This window comes from Rhipicephalus microplus, chromosome 1 (genome assembly GCF_043290135.1).
Source record: "Rhipicephalus microplus isolate Deutch F79 chromosome 1, USDA_Rmic, whole genome shotgun sequence".
Classification (NCBI taxonomy): domain Eukaryota; kingdom Metazoa; phylum Arthropoda; class Arachnida; order Ixodida; family Ixodidae; genus Rhipicephalus; species Rhipicephalus microplus.
Genome location: NC_134700.1, coordinates 294600116 through 294619281, shown reverse-complemented (window position 1 = coordinate 294619281; position 19166 = coordinate 294600116). Strand labels below are relative to the sequence as shown.

At 45.2% G+C, this 19166-nt stretch overlaps 2 protein-coding genes across 4 annotated transcripts in view; both read right to left on the bottom strand.

Moving 5' to 3' along the window:
- Chd1 (chromodomain-helicase-DNA-binding protein 1) overlaps nt 1-11208 on the bottom strand; it is a 115975-nt gene extending 104767 nt beyond the window's left edge. For all 3 annotated transcript variants that reach the window (XM_075865218.1, XM_075865219.1, XM_037412191.2), the window contains exon 1: nt 11070-11208. The gene's annotated coding sequence lies outside the window, so the exon portion shown is untranslated. The remainder of the gene's footprint in view (nt 1-11069) is intronic.
- A 594-nt stretch (nt 11209-11802) lies between these two features.
- mRpS11 (mitochondrial ribosomal protein S11) lies at nt 11803-18597 on the bottom strand. The gene is made up of 6 exons (XM_037412190.2): nt 18262-18597; nt 16505-16632; nt 15600-15625; nt 15435-15509; nt 14167-14232; nt 11803-11958 (listed from the first exon to the last, which is right to left on the bottom strand). Exons 1-6 carry the CDS (start codon nt 18510-18512, stop codon nt 11851-11853), a joined length of 654 nt encoding a protein of 217 aa, XP_037268087.2. The 5' UTR covers nt 18513-18597; the 3' UTR covers nt 11803-11850.
- Nucleotides 18598-19166: the final 569 nt, after the last annotated feature.

Here is a 19166-nt window from a genome sequence, read left to right as displayed (position 1 = left end):
GGGCAAGACCATTCACAATGGGCAAAGTTGCAGCAGAAATGGTGGTAAAGCATAGACAATATATTAAAAAGCTAGTAAACAACCACTAGGTCCATAAATTGCTATAAAGAGAAAGATGTGTACCTTTACTTCACAAACATGCTGCTGCAAGAATTTTGCGAATTCATGCTATATTAAGGAAGTCACCATGGTTAGAACATCGCTTTCAGCTGGTTTCAAATTTTTGCGCGGTGTCGCCACTCTTCTCCCTCAGAGGGAAGAGAAGGCATAGCCCATCACCGCGACTTCGCCCTCTTCAGCAACGTGACACATCAGCATTTGACGTCATCGGTGAACTCAGTCAGTCACAACACACTTCCGCTTACTGAGATGTTTACTGTTCATCTGGTGACGATGCTACTCCGCAGCCCAGTTGCTCTATTTGCTGCCGACAATGATTTGAAGTGAAATGGCATTTCAAAACCTGGACACACAGTTGGCCTAATTTTTCGAGAACTAGTAGACTGTCGTGCCATCTGAGAGCAGCAACACAAAACACAAATGATGTGTTCAATAGTGGTGTGCTGATCAAAATATGCACGACAATCTGCTCACTCCCAAAAACTAGGCCAGTGACGAGTCCAGATTCCGATACATGGAGCCTAGGGGGAGTCTCGAATGAATAACTCTGTCGTAACTGTGTGTGTGTGTGGGGGGGGGGGGGGGGGGATACCGTAGGAACAGGAACTGTCATCGACTTCACTACTGTTTGATGAGACCTGGTTTAAACTAATCGACGAGCCACGTGCTGCGTCAAGTCGCCGATTGCCGAGTTCGTGTCACTGCCCGTGGAAGGAGGTTGGTCAGGCACAGAAAAGATGCAGGGGAATCGTTTTTCACAATGAAGGCTTTACGCCGCACGCAGCGCTGTAACATTCAGAAAATGTGATTGCTGCGGCCTACTCTACGATTTGCCGAGCTTGTTTGGATGGTGTAAAAAAAAAAAGTCGGAGCCTGTTGACTGCCCTTTTAAGCTCAATCAGGAGCATGTGACAACTGAGAAACACTTGCTCATTATCATTAGCCCAATCAAATAATCTTTATTCATTAGGTAAAGTTATTGGCCAAGAATGATTTTAAAGACTGATCATCTCTCACCTGCTTGCTCCAATGACTACAAAAAAATTTAGAGGTGAGTTCATTATATATTTTAGGTTTCTACCACCTATCTTATTTTCGTTTTTTTTTTTTTTCACGGACAAACGTCAAAAATAGTGCCTTTATGCACGCTCAGCACACATTCTGAATTTCTGTCTAAATGTAGCACAATGTAGCAGGTTTGACCTCTCGGGGGAATTTGGCGCAATTTACGCCGCTATCACATTACTATGCATATTATACGACTTCAGATTTTCAGTGACACAAATGTCCTGCCTAAAAGCTACCTTCATCTCTACATTAAAATATTAACACACCTGACATAGTGCTACACAATAGTCAGTTGCCCAATAGCACAACCTAAGAACCTTTTTACTAGTGTATTCTTACCAGCAGAGATCCTCAACAGAGGCAACAATGTGTGTGGTAATAATAAGGCCAGGGACCATTTTTTACGAATTTGCTAATCAGACACACGAAATTGTATACGTCTACTGTAAAAAACCCACCAAACAATTTTGGGAGTGCTATCAATGAGTGACATAAATATTTAACACCAACCACCCCAAAGTGCTAAGGATGAGGTGCTGAGTAACACGTAAGAGGCATTATTCTTGTTATTCCACAAAGTGGACGGCAAGTTTCAACTGAGATATTGCAGGATGAAGACCAAAATAATTTATTTATGCCCAACCAGAGAACACTAGTTGATCGTAACCACTGCTTTAACATTTACAGCTAACGAGAAATCAGTCTTCTCGTTAATAAATATAATCGCGATTATATTTATTAACTGCAGATAGCCATCGTTGAAACATAGCATGATTAAAAAAAAGGAGGGGGTACACTTCTTACTTTTCATTTTCTTTATTGCTTTTATGTGTTGACAACCACCAATTTTGAATATTAAGTGTACCCTGAATTATTTACCATGTTACTGGCTTTGTAATAATTTTGCAGCCAGACTTAAAGTTTACTCAATGGGGCGAATGGGTCTTGGCAACGAAAAAACACCCCAAAAAAATACATTTCTCAATTTTGTAGTTTTCGTTTTCTTCATAACATTGTGCGCCTGCCAACAAAAATCAGCTTGATATGACACGTTTAGCCCAAACAGGTTGTATTTAAGCACCGCAGCACTTGGTTTCGCTTGCAAAAGTGCCGAAAACGGCCCTGTTTTGCGATGCCCGTCTCACACTAAGAACTCACCAAAACGCGGCCATCTCAGCCTCGTACGCGGCCATCTCAGCCTCGTTTGAAAGAGCATCGTTTTGGCTTGCATTCCCACCAAAAAACGAACCTACAATGTTGCTGCCAATGCGCACTACCAGGAGAAAACAAGCGAAAGAACCATGCTGTATTATTGGCCCATAGCAATCACGTGACTGAATGATGCCTTGTGATTAGAGATTGCGAACTGACAACACTGGCGATCACGCGGGCCAGGGCGACGTGGGTGGTCCTTCTTCGAGGCTCCGGAGGCAGTTGCATAGCTCTTCTATGAAAAGCGACTGAGCTAACTGCCAGACGGGCATTGGGCGCGTGAAGTTTATAAGTACATCCCCGTCAAGTCCATCAATTCAAGGTGGGTGCTGCGCACCAAACGCCTATCTGAACTGTACTGGTTCACACCATGCCGACTCCCAAGAAAGTCTCTGTGACAGGAGAACGAAGGTCCACGAAGCTGTACAACAAGTCGCAAGTACCAGCTAATGGACGAAGGCAGGAGGGAAGCCCACCCACCAAGACAAAACAATCCATTGAGAAAAAAACTGCTCAACGGCGATTCAAGGGGAAACGGCCTTCTATAAGAAACTAGATGCGGCATGCTGTGCACCCGATCGCTAAGGGAGATTTTCATGCCCAGTGTTGATAAGACATGCTCGCTGTGCATCCTGGAGGAGGAAAACGTAGAGCACATTAAGGTCAGATGCTCCGCTTTGAAGCCCAAGGCCTCCACAGCTGCCCCATAGATGTCAGACTCAGTTTCGCAGACGCATAGCACCACCTATTGAAGCAGTTTTGGGTAGTGCGCAGCTTAACTCCCTTGCTCTTCCCTGCCTGGGCATCCACCCTTAATGTCCCATCTTCCTTCACTGTCGTGAAGACACCATCCCTAACCCTGGCCACGTTAGAGTCCCCCACCACTAGGACCCTTCTACGCTCCAATCGCTGGCTTTTTGTTTGTGATGGCACCCCTGTTTGCTTCAGCTGTTCCTCTCTCTGTCGTCTGTCCCGTGTTCCTGCCCTGCTCGAAGACTGCCGCGCCATCAAGCTGTATGTTCTCGGAGCCTCCGTGCTGTGGCCAGACACTGCGGCCCTTTGACCTCCCTTCTCGCCTGTTCCTTCTTGCCCGTTGCCTTCTCCGCTACCCACGCCTTCCGTCTCACACCGCTCGGGGCCGGGGCAAAGCGCCATTATCTCCTTTACTCGCTGCTTGAGCTCGGTCCGCCCTTCCCGTTCTTTTCGAAGGTCGCCCTTTTGCTCTAATAGGCTGACGGTAGCCTCCTCCCGCTCACAAGACTCTCCTAGCTGTTTCTAGAGCTCTATCCTCTCCTCCTGTTCCACCCTAAGCTCCCCCTGAAGCCCCTCCATGCTAGCCTTCCTGCATTACATGGCCGCCTTCAGTGCCTCGCACAGCCTGCACACGAAGCTCGCCTACTCCGCGTCGGCCAAACTCGTTAATGCAGTCTCGTCCAAGTAGCACCAGCGCTTGCATTCTTCGCACTGCACCAGCTCACTCTCCCTTGTGGTTTTCCTAGCCTCTTTAGCCATCGCCCGCCCGACCATCAGAGCGCCTGACAGCCCTAATTCCACCCTAATCCCGCGATCCGGTTGCCTCCGCTAGCTCTCCTACCTCAGCAACAGTTTGAAGCTGCTGCCTACACCATACACACAGGTGGGTGTTCCAACTTTGCTAGTAGCTTCTCACGAGGTCCACTTCGTGTTCGGGTCTTACATCAACAACTAACCGGGCGCACCAAACTTGTTCGAAACTGCTGCCTACCACGTCACCACGTGGCCAATGTCACTGCAACGTTGCCCGTGGCCCACACCCACAGTACCCGCAACGCAAGTTACCTAGGATTGATTAGAAAAAACAAAAAAATAATGGTGTTTATAACAGTTATCTCAACCCCTCTAACAAAAAGCAATAACAAAACTAATAAGAGGAAAACTTATCTCTCGTTGCACGTTGCTCCTGCACCAATCAACCTGCTCCCCCGCCGACCTGGCCTATGCTGTGTCAATCTGTCGGGGCGACACAGCTGCCTCGATTCCATCGATTTATCCCAGATTCAAGCAAGTTACCTTCGTTTGTGTACTCTTCTATGGACGAAATACTAAAAAGTAATAACAGATTTAATATTACCACCTCAAGAAACTGAAATGAGAAATTTAGATGAAGTTACCCAACTCTACCCTTGAAATGCGAGCTACCAGCAATAAGTGTGTAGCTGAGGACGTTTGCCGTTGCATCGCCAATATTATTAATGATTGTGATAATAATGATTGGCAGTCCTAACCGAACCAGAAGGCCTTCAAGCCGACCCGAATCATGGTCAAGACAAACATGCACAAAATTAACGTGAGCGATGTTGTATTTGAAAAGTCGGATATGCCGAGTGATACATAGAAGCACAGACATCAAAATAGGGTATATACGAACAGGGAAGCTAGGGAACACTTTAGACAAAGAGAAGGACAAGTTGCCAAGCAAACATTTCCACTGTCTTTTTTTACTTTAGGCTGCCACGATTGTGACAACCATCGCGGTGAGACAACTGATTTGAAGAACAGAGTTAAAACACAAATATCACATGCGGAAACTACACGTGACCTTATTTGCCCTTGCGAGACATGTGGAATCTACAGACCACAGAATCAAGTGGTCAAGTGCGCGTGTTCTGAACAAAGCAAGCTTGCATCATGCGTGCACTTGGAATACCAGCACATGCATACAACTGTACGTATGCTGAACAGGAGTGATGGGACATTTCCAACAATGTACTTCCAGTGCTTACGTCGCATCATGTACTTAGACATACCTAAATACGCTGTGCCTTTCGTTATTCTGAACAAGGGTCCCGTAGCAGGTGCCTTAATGTCAATACTTAGTATTCTTTTAGTAGGCATGTCCCTTTGCATCTTCACTGAGAAGCAACAGTTGTGCACTGCTTTTTTTTTTTTTTCACGCCTCTTTTAGCTGTTCACTGTAGTCCCAGACGAAGGAGTGGCTTTTTAATTGTTGACGAATGGCAATGATTATTTGTCATGGTCACACAGAATGCAATCAATTTGCATAACCAAGCCAGATTTTTCAAAATTCTCCAACTTTTCCAGAAGGGTCCGAATTCCCCGACTTTTCCAGGTTGGTAGACACCCTGGACATGCATTCGTAGTGCTTGCCTCCACTACTTCGCGCCCCTCGCTCAGCAATATAGGAAAAATAAAGACTGCAAGTTGTGGGCAGAGAACGGAATCTACAGTGAGCTACGGCTCTGTGGTGTGCTAACCAAGGGATTTCTTGTTCCGCGAAGATTTCTCAGTGTTTGCTATAGGCAACGGGCGAGCACAAGAACGTGAACCCATTGTTTGAGCACTGATTTTGCATGAGTACCTAAGAGTAAACGCAGTTCTTTGCAAGCCTGACTGGACTGACAGAAGTGCTGTGTTGCTCGACTAATTGGTGAAGACTGCAGCCACGCTCCTGTTAGGAAAATGCATTTATTGAAAGGCTTGAACTCATTAGGTGCAGCTTCATAGTTTTAGTTTCTTTTAGTATCGGCATGTAGTTCAAATGATGTCAATTAAAGGCTGCTTCCTGCTCATGAAAATTTTGTAGCCGCGGTTTTGAAAATTTGTGGGTTGAGTTGAGTGAACTTTATTTGTCCAACAGTTGTTGATGTGCCCGGGGCTAGGCTGCCAGGGACACATCCTTCGAAGAACATCTTCCGAGGCCCTCAGCAACGGCCCACACCTGGTCCTCGAGGGCCTCGCAAAGAAGGGCGGCTTGCCATCGCTCAGCATGGCGCCCCATTTCATAGGGTACCCTAGTTGGAGTCGTCCTTTCTCATGGCCTATCTTCGTTTCTTGCACATTGCTGAAGTATGTGTGCCATATCAGTCCATTCATGCGAGCACCACGAGCAGCCAGGCGACAGGTGCAGCTTGGGCCACAGGCGGTGCAGCTAGGGCTTGGTGAATGTGCCCCTCTGCAGCCTTCTTAGGTCTTTACTCTTAATATAGCATCACTCAAGTACACATGATGGACTAAATGCTAAAATTTTTACAGGGAATGTCAATGGATCCAACGTTTTGACAAGTGAACTTTTCTTCGCCATGGCAACACTGTTGCCCTGACAAGACAAGTCAACTTGCCGAAACACTGTTTCCAGCGACGTTCTTTCTCAAAAAACTTCTGATCGCTTTAAGCCTCTCCATGCCTCTGAACTTCTGCCTCGTTTTGTACTCAAGTTCTGCGAGAAAACTAGGAGCACAGTCCTAACAAACGTGATCGAGTCAAATATGAGGTGTCCTACCCGTGATTGTTGACAATAGGTCAGTTGGATTCACCTGCACCAGTCGGAACCGGTTCACGGCTGTGCACGCGAAGTTCAAAAATTGTGCACCTTGAGTTCAGCGGTGCAGATGCAGCATGACACCCAAAACGAATGACTATATGCTGACAAGGTGCAAGCCTTATTTCTTTTCGCTTAATTTACACCGTTCAGCAAATACTGACCAATGGCGCACATGCCGGCAATTTATGAGGCGCAACATCTTGGCAAAACACACCGCGTTTGCTGAGGCGGGTACGGCGCCTACGTTACATACGCTTAAGTGCTGCGTCGTCTGCTCAGCAGCACGGGCGACTGCATCAAGCCGGCACCGTCAGCATAGAAGGTGCACGAAAATCGTGAACAGTGCCGAAATCTTCTGAACCTTTCGAAACTAATGGCAATTTTCAGAGGTCATCAACGCAGCACCACTGAAACTAATGGCAAGGTGCAGCACCACGTGAACTGGTTCACGTGGTGCAAGCGAATCGAACGATTTAATTTTTGCATTCATTCGGATATTCTAGATTCAACGCTTTCTCATTGTTTCCACATGTCAGTTGTAAGTTAAAGGTGCATTTATAACTTGACACTTTCACACTACAAGTATGTAGCTGCTTTTTTAGCCATTGCATTTCATTTGTGTCGATTCAGTTTCATCTTACTGAGAAATCAGTCAGCATAACTTTAGCCTCTTCATAAAACATGAAATTAAAAAAAAACATTAAGAAATCTTATGGCCACATTGCCTAAGTGGTCAGTGGACCTGAAAGAAAGTACAGGTGCATTCCACTTGCAAGTGCCTAAGGAGGACTTCTGTGGCAACCCTCCTCTCCTTAATTTTTCATTCTTTCCCCTCTATTTGGGAATCTCAACTATGACGTAATGAAATTTTCAGTTTCAGATTTATTTCTAGCAGGATGCTTGGCAACGCCAGTGGTAAATGTTGTGCTGCTTCTGCCGAAAGCAAATACATGGAAAGCATAGGGAGTTGCCACACCCTGTTATACCAGCAAACTTATTAATCTCATCGGCCCACCTAACTTTTTCTCCCTCTTGCCAGTTTCCCTTCTCTATAGAGAAGGGAACTGGGGAGGGGAAGAAAACTATATCCTTAGCCCCACTTCCGACCCACTCTGCTTTCTCTCTTGCCCTAAGGTTACACCTATCCTTTTTCTTTCAATCACTCGCTGCATTGTCTTTATTCAAGCTGCACCCTCCTTGTAAGCCTTAAAAGTTTCTGTTCTGTAGGCAAGATGAAGCCGTTATATACCTTACTCTTGAGGAATAGTGGCAGATTACCATTCATGATTTGAGACTGCTTGCTGCACACACTCCATCTCATCCTTACACTCTCATAGTCCGGCTCTGCAGTACTTTTTTTTTTTTTTTTCTTTTCTACCCAAGAGTGTTGCATATTACTATAATAACGTAGCTTTCTGGGCAAGTTGGTTTAGTGTAATAGGAGATCTGCTTTCATCTTCCCATTACTTTAGTTTTATGCATACTAATTTTTAGACCTGCTCTTCTGCTTTCAGTGTCCAATTCAGTAATTACGAGCTGCCATTGGTCCCCCCCCCCCCCCCCCGAGTTGCACAGGAAGGCAACATCAGCGAATAACAGCTTAGCAAGATACTCTTTCATCAACTCTTACCCCCAAATTTTCACTATCTAGGGTGCCAAAAACCTCCTGTAAACACGAGGTGTATAGCATTGAATGATTCTCTATCCCTGCCTTACACCCTCCATTTTCTGTCGCTCTCTTTATGGAGGACTATGCTGGCTGTGGATTTGCTGGACATTTCTTCCACTATGTTTATATAGGCTTTGTCTAAGCCCCAATTCTGTAGGCAATAATCTCAACCGAGTCAAATGCCTTCTTGTAATCCATGAAGGCTATGTATAGAGGTTAGTTATATTCCGCGCATCTCTCTTTCACCTGGTTGACAGTATGCATATGGCAGACTGTCGAGTAGTTTGCAAGAAATCCTGCTTGGTCTTTCAACTTTAAATGTCGTCCTAATTCGAATAGCTATTACAAAAAAAGGATGAACATGCACACACCCTCAAGCATCGTGTCATCTTGAGGGAGTGGTTAATAAAATTCAGCAGCACCTTCGTCGCTTCATGGATGCATGCTTGTATGTTCCCGCTCCATACTGCTCCATAAGCAGCCGGGTCATCGAGCCTTCCTTTTTCTCGCTCGCCATTTTATTTTACCTTATCCTCACCAGAGGCTTTGGGCTTCCTTCACTTTCACTGTTGCTACAAGTGGGAGGTCACGATGCCTGTCTACCGGTGGTTACAATATCGCCCTAGTCTACTCTGCTGCTGTACAGATCTCTACAAAACTACTCCCTCAACGAACTTAGGACTTTGTCATATTAGTTGACCTTGCCCTTAATGCACACATCAGATTTTCGCCTACGCACAGGTTGGCAGTCAGCTTTTATTGCTTTTCACTTTTTACATGCTCAATCTTCTCTACACCAATCTTATAACAGCTAGCTTCCACATATCAACTTTCGTGGTTCAGCCTCTTAGTTTTTTTTTTTGTTGTTGTTCGTTTACCGGGGCAGTTAGCCAATGTGCAGTCGGACTACTTTCTACTTGCATTGAGTCAACACGTCTGTTACCTCGTTTACAGCTGCAAATATTTAGAAGCAGCATTTTTTTCCCCCGGCTGCAATGTAGCCAGGCATAGTGCTAACCTGCTGCAATGTAGGAATCGGACGCAGTGAATTCGAGACGATACTTTCACTTGAATAAATTCACATTTTACCACTTCCAGCTTAGCAACAAATTCCCATATAGAGAGCAAATCTTTAAGCCACTAGCTGCAGCAAAGCAAGTGTTCTAAGACAGGCTCACTACTTTTTTGGACACAGCTCAGTGAATCTGACCCAATGGCCAATATAAAATTTGAAAATTTTATTGCCAGAAATGTGTCAAACTATTAGCAGAAGCTTTATTGTCAAGACACAGCAGTTTCCTTTTGATAATTGCTAGGAAGTTGATTGGGCTGTGCAGGACAGCAAGGCACATGATATACTTGTTGCCTAACCTTAGTGCACTATACCTTTGTTATCCACTTGCAGCATCTTACCTTGATTTGGAAGTGCAGAAATATTTCTAGTCGGCAATGCCATGTCGTTCCCTTACCTGATACCAGACTCCACCTTGTCTCATGCCAACAGCAATTGAGCCATTGTTGTACACAGTGCAAACAAGGCTGTAATGAAATACCAGCTGCACCACAGAGTAATGGAATATTTTCATAGATTAGACCCAATGTATTTCCCTACTGCAGAAAGTCAACTACAGCTATGGTCAAGTGTGAACAGAATAGCAACATTGTCAATCAAGATGTTGCAATATTACCTTGCAGCTGAGAGATCGTGCAAGAACTTTCAGAAGTCACAGGCATGCTGAGAATTTTTAAGACATCAGCAGTAAGAATAGCGCGACTAACGCGTTACGGTACTCTCATCTGACAACTTAAAAGTGCAAACGAAATCCGGGAGCACGAACTCGGACAGAAAACTGCATCGAATGCATGCAAGCGAGACTGACAAGTCAAGGGAGGCGGTAGTCATAGACTGCTACCACAGCACAAATTAAACGCTGTCGCAGTCCGCAACAGAGGTTTGCACATCAGCATCCGAGAATGGAGCCGGTTGTATTAACAAAGAGCGTTACCACACCAGCTACGAATTCAGGCAAATGCCTAGCACACGAGAAACAATTTGTAAAAGCACAGGCATACTGATGAACACGTAACCGTAAGGCTAACAGCTACTGGCCAGAGTACAAGCAGTGGTCACGAGAAGGCAAAAGGAGCGTTATTTGCAGAAATGGGTCCACGCAAGATTGCAAATTCAACAAGGTCAATTGAAAGTCAAGCAAACAAAGGATCCAACTAGCACGTGAAAACCGTGAAACACATTCAATTAACCGCAGTTAAATGTGTCTCAAAAGGTGCTCAGGCACGTTAGCAGTGCGAAGGGGTCCATTCGGGGGGCCGACGAAAGCTGGACGCGAAAAAATCCTGACGCGAACGTTAGCTATGCCACGTAGAAACGATAAGGTCGGAACATAATGAACGAGCAGTATTAGCAACAAGTCGGTAACAAATAACTGCCCAAGAAGTGGAAAACAGCTGAACTCGGATGTCAACAAACATCGAACAGCGATGAAAAGCGAGTCGGCAGGGACGCGCCGCACAACCACGCTTAGGGCAGCATCGCGGCGTGGAAAACGTAAGAGTGGCAACTCTTGGAAGCAGAACAACTAACTAACTACTACCCACTATCAATGACAAGTAAACACGCGGTGCGGCGCCAAATTCGAATGCAGAAGCAAGGGCTCCTACCTCGCAAAGGCTGCAGACGCTTCGGGGCCGACGTGGATGGTTAGGCCTAACACGCCGATCGGGCCGTAGGGCAGCGTCGCCGGCACTATTTCACGAGTCGAAGCACAGTTCCGGGCAAAAAAGTCACTCCCGGAGTCCGAAAAAACAGTCCGGAGCAGCACGGGGCGCAAATCCAGAGGTCTCCGACCCCAACGTTGGAGAAGACTTCCTGCTTAGACCTTCGAGTCCGCCGTCGCTAAGATGGCTCCGCAGCCCACGGATGCCATCATGGTTGGGTCGTACAAACTTCCTCGAAGGAGACGCGAAATATCTCCGAAAACGACGCCGCCGGGCTGCAGTCTCACACCAGAGGGTCAGTTTTTTCACTAAAAATAATTGACTACCGTCGAAAATCAACACAGCCGTGACGGGGGCACCGATATTTGGAGAGCACACGAGCTGCGCAACGTAGCAAGCTCCATTGTAGCGGCCATGTTTAAAGCCGCTCCTTCCTCGTCGACCCACCGTGACGTTGTGCGTACCGCGTGATCACCGGGCTACCGCGACTTTTCGAATACAAGCCGCGTACAAGTTTCAGCGCGGGCCACGAGAAACGGTGCGTCGACTGCGCCGATACTAAGCCGCCGATACGCAGCGATATCTGCGCTTCTCTCGCACAACCAAACAACACACAATCGCCAGCTCATGGTCGATATTCCCAGAGTCTGGTTTAATTACAACAGCTGTGCATATGTCTGCTTCGTATTTTTATTTACAACACTAATTGGTACAGCGTGGTACGTCAAAGCCTCTTAGCTTTGCGTGGTCTCGGACACTTCTCGGGCGCTGGTGTTCGGTCGGTGATGGAAACCACGGTGAGGCCACCCATTTGGAGGCCTTTGATGGACGCCTGAAATGAAAATACCACCCAACCTTGCCTGTAATAACTCTCCCATCTCCTGCACAAAGCTGGGTGCCTCCCTGGAAGCCACCCTCTGCTTAATGAAACCGTTAAAATGGTTGCATAACTGATGTCCAACAATGTACAATTCAGTAATTAAATCTATCCTAATTTGATAATTGCAAGGCCACCTTACTAACAGTCTATGAAATATCAATCTTGACATGGTTAATTTATGAGCTGCATCACCTGTCAACCATTGAAATGCTAATATCAGCACAAAAAGCAGAAAGGATTCTTGCCAATGACCAGAGGGGGAGGGGAGTGCACTATTATACACAACTGAAACCTGTTATCAACCTAGTTTTGCTTATGATAATAAAATAGAATAGTCTACTTATATAGCAATATTGAACACAAACTTATCTGTAATGAGCTGGTTTCTGTAGAGCATGGCAAGAGTAGTGCAATATAGCTAAAAGTGAGTAAACCTGCACAAGACGCACTGCACCCACTAAAAGAATAGCTGATGACCTTGACCATATTGGCTATTCCTATTCGTAGGCTATGACATTATATATACTAAGCAGTTGAATAAGAGCTGAGGTGATGCCAATAACTACATGCCTATCATTACCATGACATTATATATACTAAGCAGTTGAATAAGAGCTGAGGTGACGCCAATAACTACATGCCTATCATTACCATTATTCAATCAGACCATTTACAGTGCACTAATGCTTGGCCTACTTGCATGTAGTAGCTTTCTAACTTTACCCACCGCTGCGTTTCATGCTACACAAGTCCAGGGAATGTGCCCTATTGAAGATAATTGCTACTTTTTACTCTAGTGCTGTGAAACAAAGCTATTAAGGAAGATGGTTGTGCATCATAATCAAAAATGATGACAGCTCTTATGTTTGACAAACTGTAGCACACTGCATGACAAGCAAATGCTGCAATACTTCAATGCAAAGGGAAGGAGGTTTTCTTGCATTATGAGTTGCCTTAGCTGAATTTAAAGAAACAGTAAATCACACTTTCGAAATACCACCACTCTTGCAGTTAGAAAAAAACTTCGTAAGCAAGAAAATGTTCAACAAGCACATGCAGTGTTGGCGCCCTAAGTGCTTGCACTAGCAGGCTGTGACAATCCGATGGCATCTACTGTAGCCTACATAGTTCTTAATTGGAAATTGGAAGAAAACCCGCCCAATGGAGACAAGCAAGCCTCAATCCCCACATAGTTAATGAAACTTACTGTAATCTGCTTTTAATTATGACCCTATAATCAAGGCATAAATAGCAACAAAATGCTTGAATTATTTATCAGTATAAATTGATTCAACGTTTCACTTTAGTGACCCTTAATTTAGGTTACAAAAGAAGCTAGCAAGCACGGCACAAGGTAACGTAAGACATGGAATGCAAACATGTAGCCCAAGTTTGGAGAATAGGAAACAGTAGAGCACCCTCAGATGACCCACAATTACAACCCCAAAATGCTTGCACAACAGCCACTTTTCAAGAGGAAAAAAAAAAAAACACTCTTTTCGTTTGCCGAACATGTCCAGTATTATGAATCAGCTCAAGTACACACATCTTCAGAGACCGCATCACATGCGCTTCTGCAAGCGACGATGCTCTGCAGAGTCTCAAATACGCTAGCTGCTCACAATGCATGCCACATGCTTGCACAAAGCTTGTCATGTTCCAGCACACTTCACAGTGAACAATTATGACCAAGAATGCCCAACTTCTTACTGCAGTGAAGTAAACCAAGGAACTGCAGCTGAAATTCACTAGGCGCTCTTACATATTACTAGTAAAAAAATTTAGCACTGCCTCCTTACTAAACCTCCCTATAGCAAGGGCAACAGTCTAACAGAAAACAAGATTACAACCAAAACCTCGCATCACTGAGTTACACTAGCTTGATCATGTTAATACCAAGTGGGCATTCCCTTCAGTGTTGGCATAGAGGGTCCACCATATCTCAAGTGAATACGTAATGAGTATTCAAGTCAGCAAAACTAGGGTGTTTATTTTAGAGCGTTATATGACGTCCAATCATGGTGTCTATAAACACAATTATTTCACAAATTATGTACAAAACATCAGCTTCCATGCTGTCTTAAATACTGATCAGGTGATCACCTTATATCTAGACAACCCTGTATATGCAACAAAATGTTAAGAGGGCATCTTGCTCACCAGCCTGCCAGGTCCAAGGCCCTTGACTATCACCCGGATGTTCTTGATGTCCCTCAGCTGGGCCACCTAGTTGTGCACACATCACACCACACACTCAGGCCAACTGCTTCCAAAAAGAAGCTGTTCTATCCGCCATTATTGCTACAGCTAAGCACTCTCTATAGCACAGTTCACCACACAGGCGCCACCACTTTTCCCGCACATCATGCACACTGCTTTGCTAACATAGTCCCACAATATACTTAAAAGGGCCAGTCAACAGGCAGACATTTTTTTTAACCAACGAAAGAAGCTCTGCCATTCGTAGACTTCAACGATCACGTTTTCCGAATATTACAGCGCTGCGCAGTACCTCCATTTCGAAAAATGATTCCCGCTCTCCTTTCCTACACCTCACCAATTCTCCTTTCAAGTGTAGTGACGCAGAGTAGCCGATCAGCCACTTGACATAGTACGCAGCTTGTTAGTTGGTCTAAACAAATCGTCACGATGACAGGCTACACTTTCCCTTCCCTTTGAGGGAGAATGGTGGCGAGTCCGCGCGAAAATTTGGAAACAGCTTAAACGGATGTTCTAACCCCTGTAACTTTTGTAATATAGCACATATTTGCAAATTTAATGTAGCAGCATGTTCACAAAGCAAAAGGGGTCAAATTTATTCATATAACAAATTTTTGAACCCTGGGTTGTCTGATTAATTGGCATGTGGAGTTTAACGACACAAAATTACCATATAATTATAAGAGACGCCATTGTGGAGCGCTCCAGAAATTTCGACCACCTTAGAGGGGGAACTTGGTGTTGTTTACTGGCCCTTTAAAGCCTGAACCACTCACTGCAACACTAATTAGCTTTCTCAGGGAAGTATTGTAGATTCTCAACAGCATGGATTACTCCAAGCACTTGGGGGGGGGGGGGGGGGGGGAGAGGCATCTCTAACGTTTGTTCTCCAGTCAGGCCTGGACTACCAGTTGTGAAGTGAAGCATACCGCCACAACTTTCTAAAAATGTGGGAGGAGAAGGGGTTGAAGCTACACATGCACACCAATCACGCTTGCCCAACATATACAGATGTTACAATATAAACGGTTAGTATTGACTTGACAAAGACTGTCCTAAAAAGAACCCATAACATTTTCTGCTAGCAAACTCAATCTACAGCAACAAACGATGCTCTGATACTGTGTGCTTGAAGTAGCACACAAGCAACACATACTGGGAAAGACGAAGAGGGCAAGGAATCATTTAAGCTATTCACACAAACTCACATGGCTAAAGCTCATAGCTGCAGCTTGTGCAGCAACAGTCGTACCCTTCTTGGCATTCTTGTATCCTTCAGTGCCCTAGGTAAAGGAAAACACACATTGCAGTTTATGAAAATCAGGTTCACTGCTAAAGAAGCCATTGTAAGAGGCTACAAACGGCATACTTACACCAGATTTTCTTCCAAGGCATTTTCCTGTATTCACAAGAGAGAAAAAAAATTTCAAATAGCATCCATTATGATAGTGTCACCATCTTGTGGGATGCTAATATTCTGGTATCCACAAGGGAGAAAAATCATCACGAACAGCATCCAATATGAAATAATATCACCATCTTAAGGGCAACAAAGACTAATATTCTTGTTAGTTTACAGAGCATGAATGTTACAAATGTGTGATTCTTAAAAACAATACCTTATACAATAACTAATGTAAACATATCTACTGCTACATATTTCATGGATATTTAATAACTTTCACTACAATAAATGCAACATAACAAAGAAAATTGATTAACAATGCACACACAACAACATGCAACCATTATTGGGACATTGTTCATTATGATCAAACAAACCTCCTTAAAACACTACGTGTACCTGGCTTTCGTGCCAACCTCAGACACAGTGCACAAAGTGTGCACTGCTAGCCAAGCGTCGGCATAGCGAGCAAGGCCTCTTTACTGTCCACAGCTGAGTTTGTCCGACAACGGCACTCAAAGTCCGCAGAGACAGCAATAGCTGTGGGTTTACAGGTTTTAAAAAAAGCAGGAAGAGGGCCTTATTGTTAACTTTAACTCGCTAAGTCTAAATGGAAATCGCAGTAAAATGTAAAATTGAAATCAGCTCAATGCAATTGAAACCAAATTTTGATATATGTCTATCTATATATATGTAATGATAGTTCAGGTAATGGCCGATTGGCAGCATGGTAGAGTTTTGCCAATCTCATATTGAGAATTGATTTGATCGAATCTCGTTATTGAATGGCAGGGTGTAAACAATCAGCCAATAGGCCCTTCCCTCCGCAATATGGCAAAAGATGAACGATAGGGTTACCTTCATCTCACGGACCTGATGAGTCGGTGAGGGTCATCAGTGTGTTGTTCAGGCTGCACTTGATGTGGCAGATTGGAAGGTCCCGAAAAGGAACGCCGTCGAACAACATATTGGGTGTGTCTTCATCTGGAAACATGGACCACCTACGAAAAAAGAGATGACTACATACTCAGCCTCTCACATGAAATAAAGAAAAGTAAATGAGAGGAAGGTCAAATATTTATTATGCTGTGAAACAACATAATGCGTTTCTCAACATAGAGGAAGCATGAATTCAGTTACCTCGCTAAGGTTAAATGGAAGTTTAAGTTTACACCATGATGCCGTAAAGACAACTCGGCTCAAAAACTGCAAGCAGAACACCAATGAAAATCGTATAATGGTAAAAATTTCAGTGATAGCGCTAAACGTCGTCATGGCGAACGCAAGCCTACAAGGGAACGGCAAAAAGCATGGCAGTGCAAATGAACCTGCTAGAACAAATCGCGAGCGATTCCTGCCTCAAAAATGGAAGTCCTCAAGCTGCCATCCGCTCAAAAACTGCACGCAGAACACCAATTAAAATCGTATAACGGCAAAAATTTCAGTGATAGCGCTAAACGTCGTCATGGCGAACGCAAGCCTACAAGGGAACGGCAAAAAGCATGGTAGTGCAAATGAACCTGCTAGAACAAATCGCGAGCGATTCCTGCCTCAAAAATGGAAGTCCTCAAGCTGCCATCCGCTCAAAAACTGCACGCAGAACACCAATGAAAATCGTATAACGGTGAAAATTTCAGTGATAGCGCTAAACATCGTCATAGCGAACGCAAGCCTACAAGGGAACGGCAAAAAGCATGGTAGTGCAAATGAACCTGCTAGAACAAATCGCGAGCGATTCCTGCCTCAAAAATGGAAGTCCTCATGCTGCCAATCTACTGACGTGTCCATTCCGTAAAAGGCGTTTGATTAACGCGACAATTAGACTGCACGTGAACTCAGTTCATGTTTCCCCCGTTAAACCTTCTGAAAAGCTCCCTGCACCACACAGATGCCACTTCGCAGGGCTTAGATGGCGGCTATAATGTCTGACAAAACTCTAGTACAGGCTTGAAATACAACCTCGCTCCAAAAGACTTTCGACGGAAAAGCTCTTGAAACACGCCATCGGGCACAAAAGGCTCTCCACTGAGCTTAAGCCTATCGTTGGCGAAATGCACAGCAAACGGAACTCAGCCAACACCCGAGAGCACGACGCGGGTACTGCAACCAAGGGGGAGCACAATATGGACGGTGCAGCGCGCGACCACACTAAAAATGGCAGGGCAGCTTCCTCCCCGACGGTAGCCCACAAATGCCGGCGCAAAGAGGCGTCCCGCACAAGCAGTTACGGCCTCTTGAACACACGGGGCAACTCGGTGCGCTTCCCCAAGTGCCCAAGAATCATAAAAAGCTCTTTCTAAAGAAAAAGTCTCGGGCGGCTGCCGTTCAAGCACAATCTCAAAAATATAAAATCAGCCGATCAAAAGGGAAAGGAGTGTGCGTCGGCGACCTTTCAGAAACTCTAAGCTAAACCACGGAACAGCGGCCACGACCGCCGAGCCCAATCGTGGCTTCCCCAAGCCTGCAGGCATGAGACAAAGGGTTCCCAACGCCATTTTTACAGCTCGGGCGGGGAGGCCGCCCTGCCACGTAGTCGGATAGTGTTACATGAGTACGCTGCCCGACCAGCATTTCGAGAATTGACGGGCGATGCCGCAGGATCGCGCGCTACTGCGTAATCAAGTACTTACCGCGCGTGCGACGGATCGACGTCCACCAACTTCTCCCCAAGCGTGCCCTCGTCTTTCTTAGGCAGAGACGCCATCATTGCCTTCCTATCCTCGGCTTTGCGAAGCAGACATGTTGTGCACAGGGATCGGAGCGGAGTTTGGGTACTCACCGCTGTCGCTGCACGTGCGCCGACGGCTAAGTTAGTTCCGCGCAACTTGGAACTTAAAATTATGCCACGCACGGCAACTAGAGTATATCTTAACCTCGACATTTTTTCATAAATGCGTCAAAACCTCACGACGGCAAACGACTCACGTCCGATCGCTCGCGCTTCTGGGACAGGACAGAGGTCAGGAATATCCGCTAGGCGGCAGTCGTGGGCCCACTTTCTCATCCAAGTGTGCTCGTAGTCTTCAAAGTTTGACAAAGTGGTGGCGCTGGTGTACAGTTGTTGAATTTTTGGATATCAAGGGAGCGTACGATGGCGTGTTTCAAGGACTTGTGGGGAATACTAGACACACTGGGTGTGGAAGATGGAATCACTAATCTTTTAAAGGAAATCTTAAAAAGTAACGAGGTAGTTATAAAGTGGAAAAAACAGGCATCCAAGCCCACAGAGGTGAAACGAAGACTTAGGCAGGGGTGTCCATTGTCACCCTTGTTATTCATGATGTACCTACAAGGATTAGAGGCCAAATTAGAAGGAAGTGGACTTAGCTTCAACCTCTCTTTAGTCAAACAAGGAAAACTCATTGATCAGGCACTACCAGCATTAATGTACGCAGATGATATAGTGCTAACGGCCGACAACAAGGAAGATTTCCAGAGATTGACGGATATCTGCGGTAATGAGGGAGATAGGTTAGATTTTAGATTCAGTAAGGAAAAATCAGCAGTCATGATTTTTAATGATAACGAAGGTAGT

Excerpts from the sequence above, each read along its gene's own strand:
- mRpS11 (XM_037412190.2), bottom strand. The coding sequence starts at position 18,512 with ATGTCGAGGTTAAGATATACTCTAGTTGCCGTGCGTGGCATAATTTTA. Across the intron at positions 16,633-18,261 it reads GTCGATCCGTCGCACGCGCG|GTGGTCCATGTTTCCAGATG; the intron begins GTAAGTACTTGA and ends CTTTTTTCGTAG. Across the intron at positions 15,510-15,599 it reads GCCTTGGAAGAAAATCTGGT|GGCACTGAAGGATACAAGAA; the intron begins GTAAGTATGCCG and ends TCCTTTACCTAG.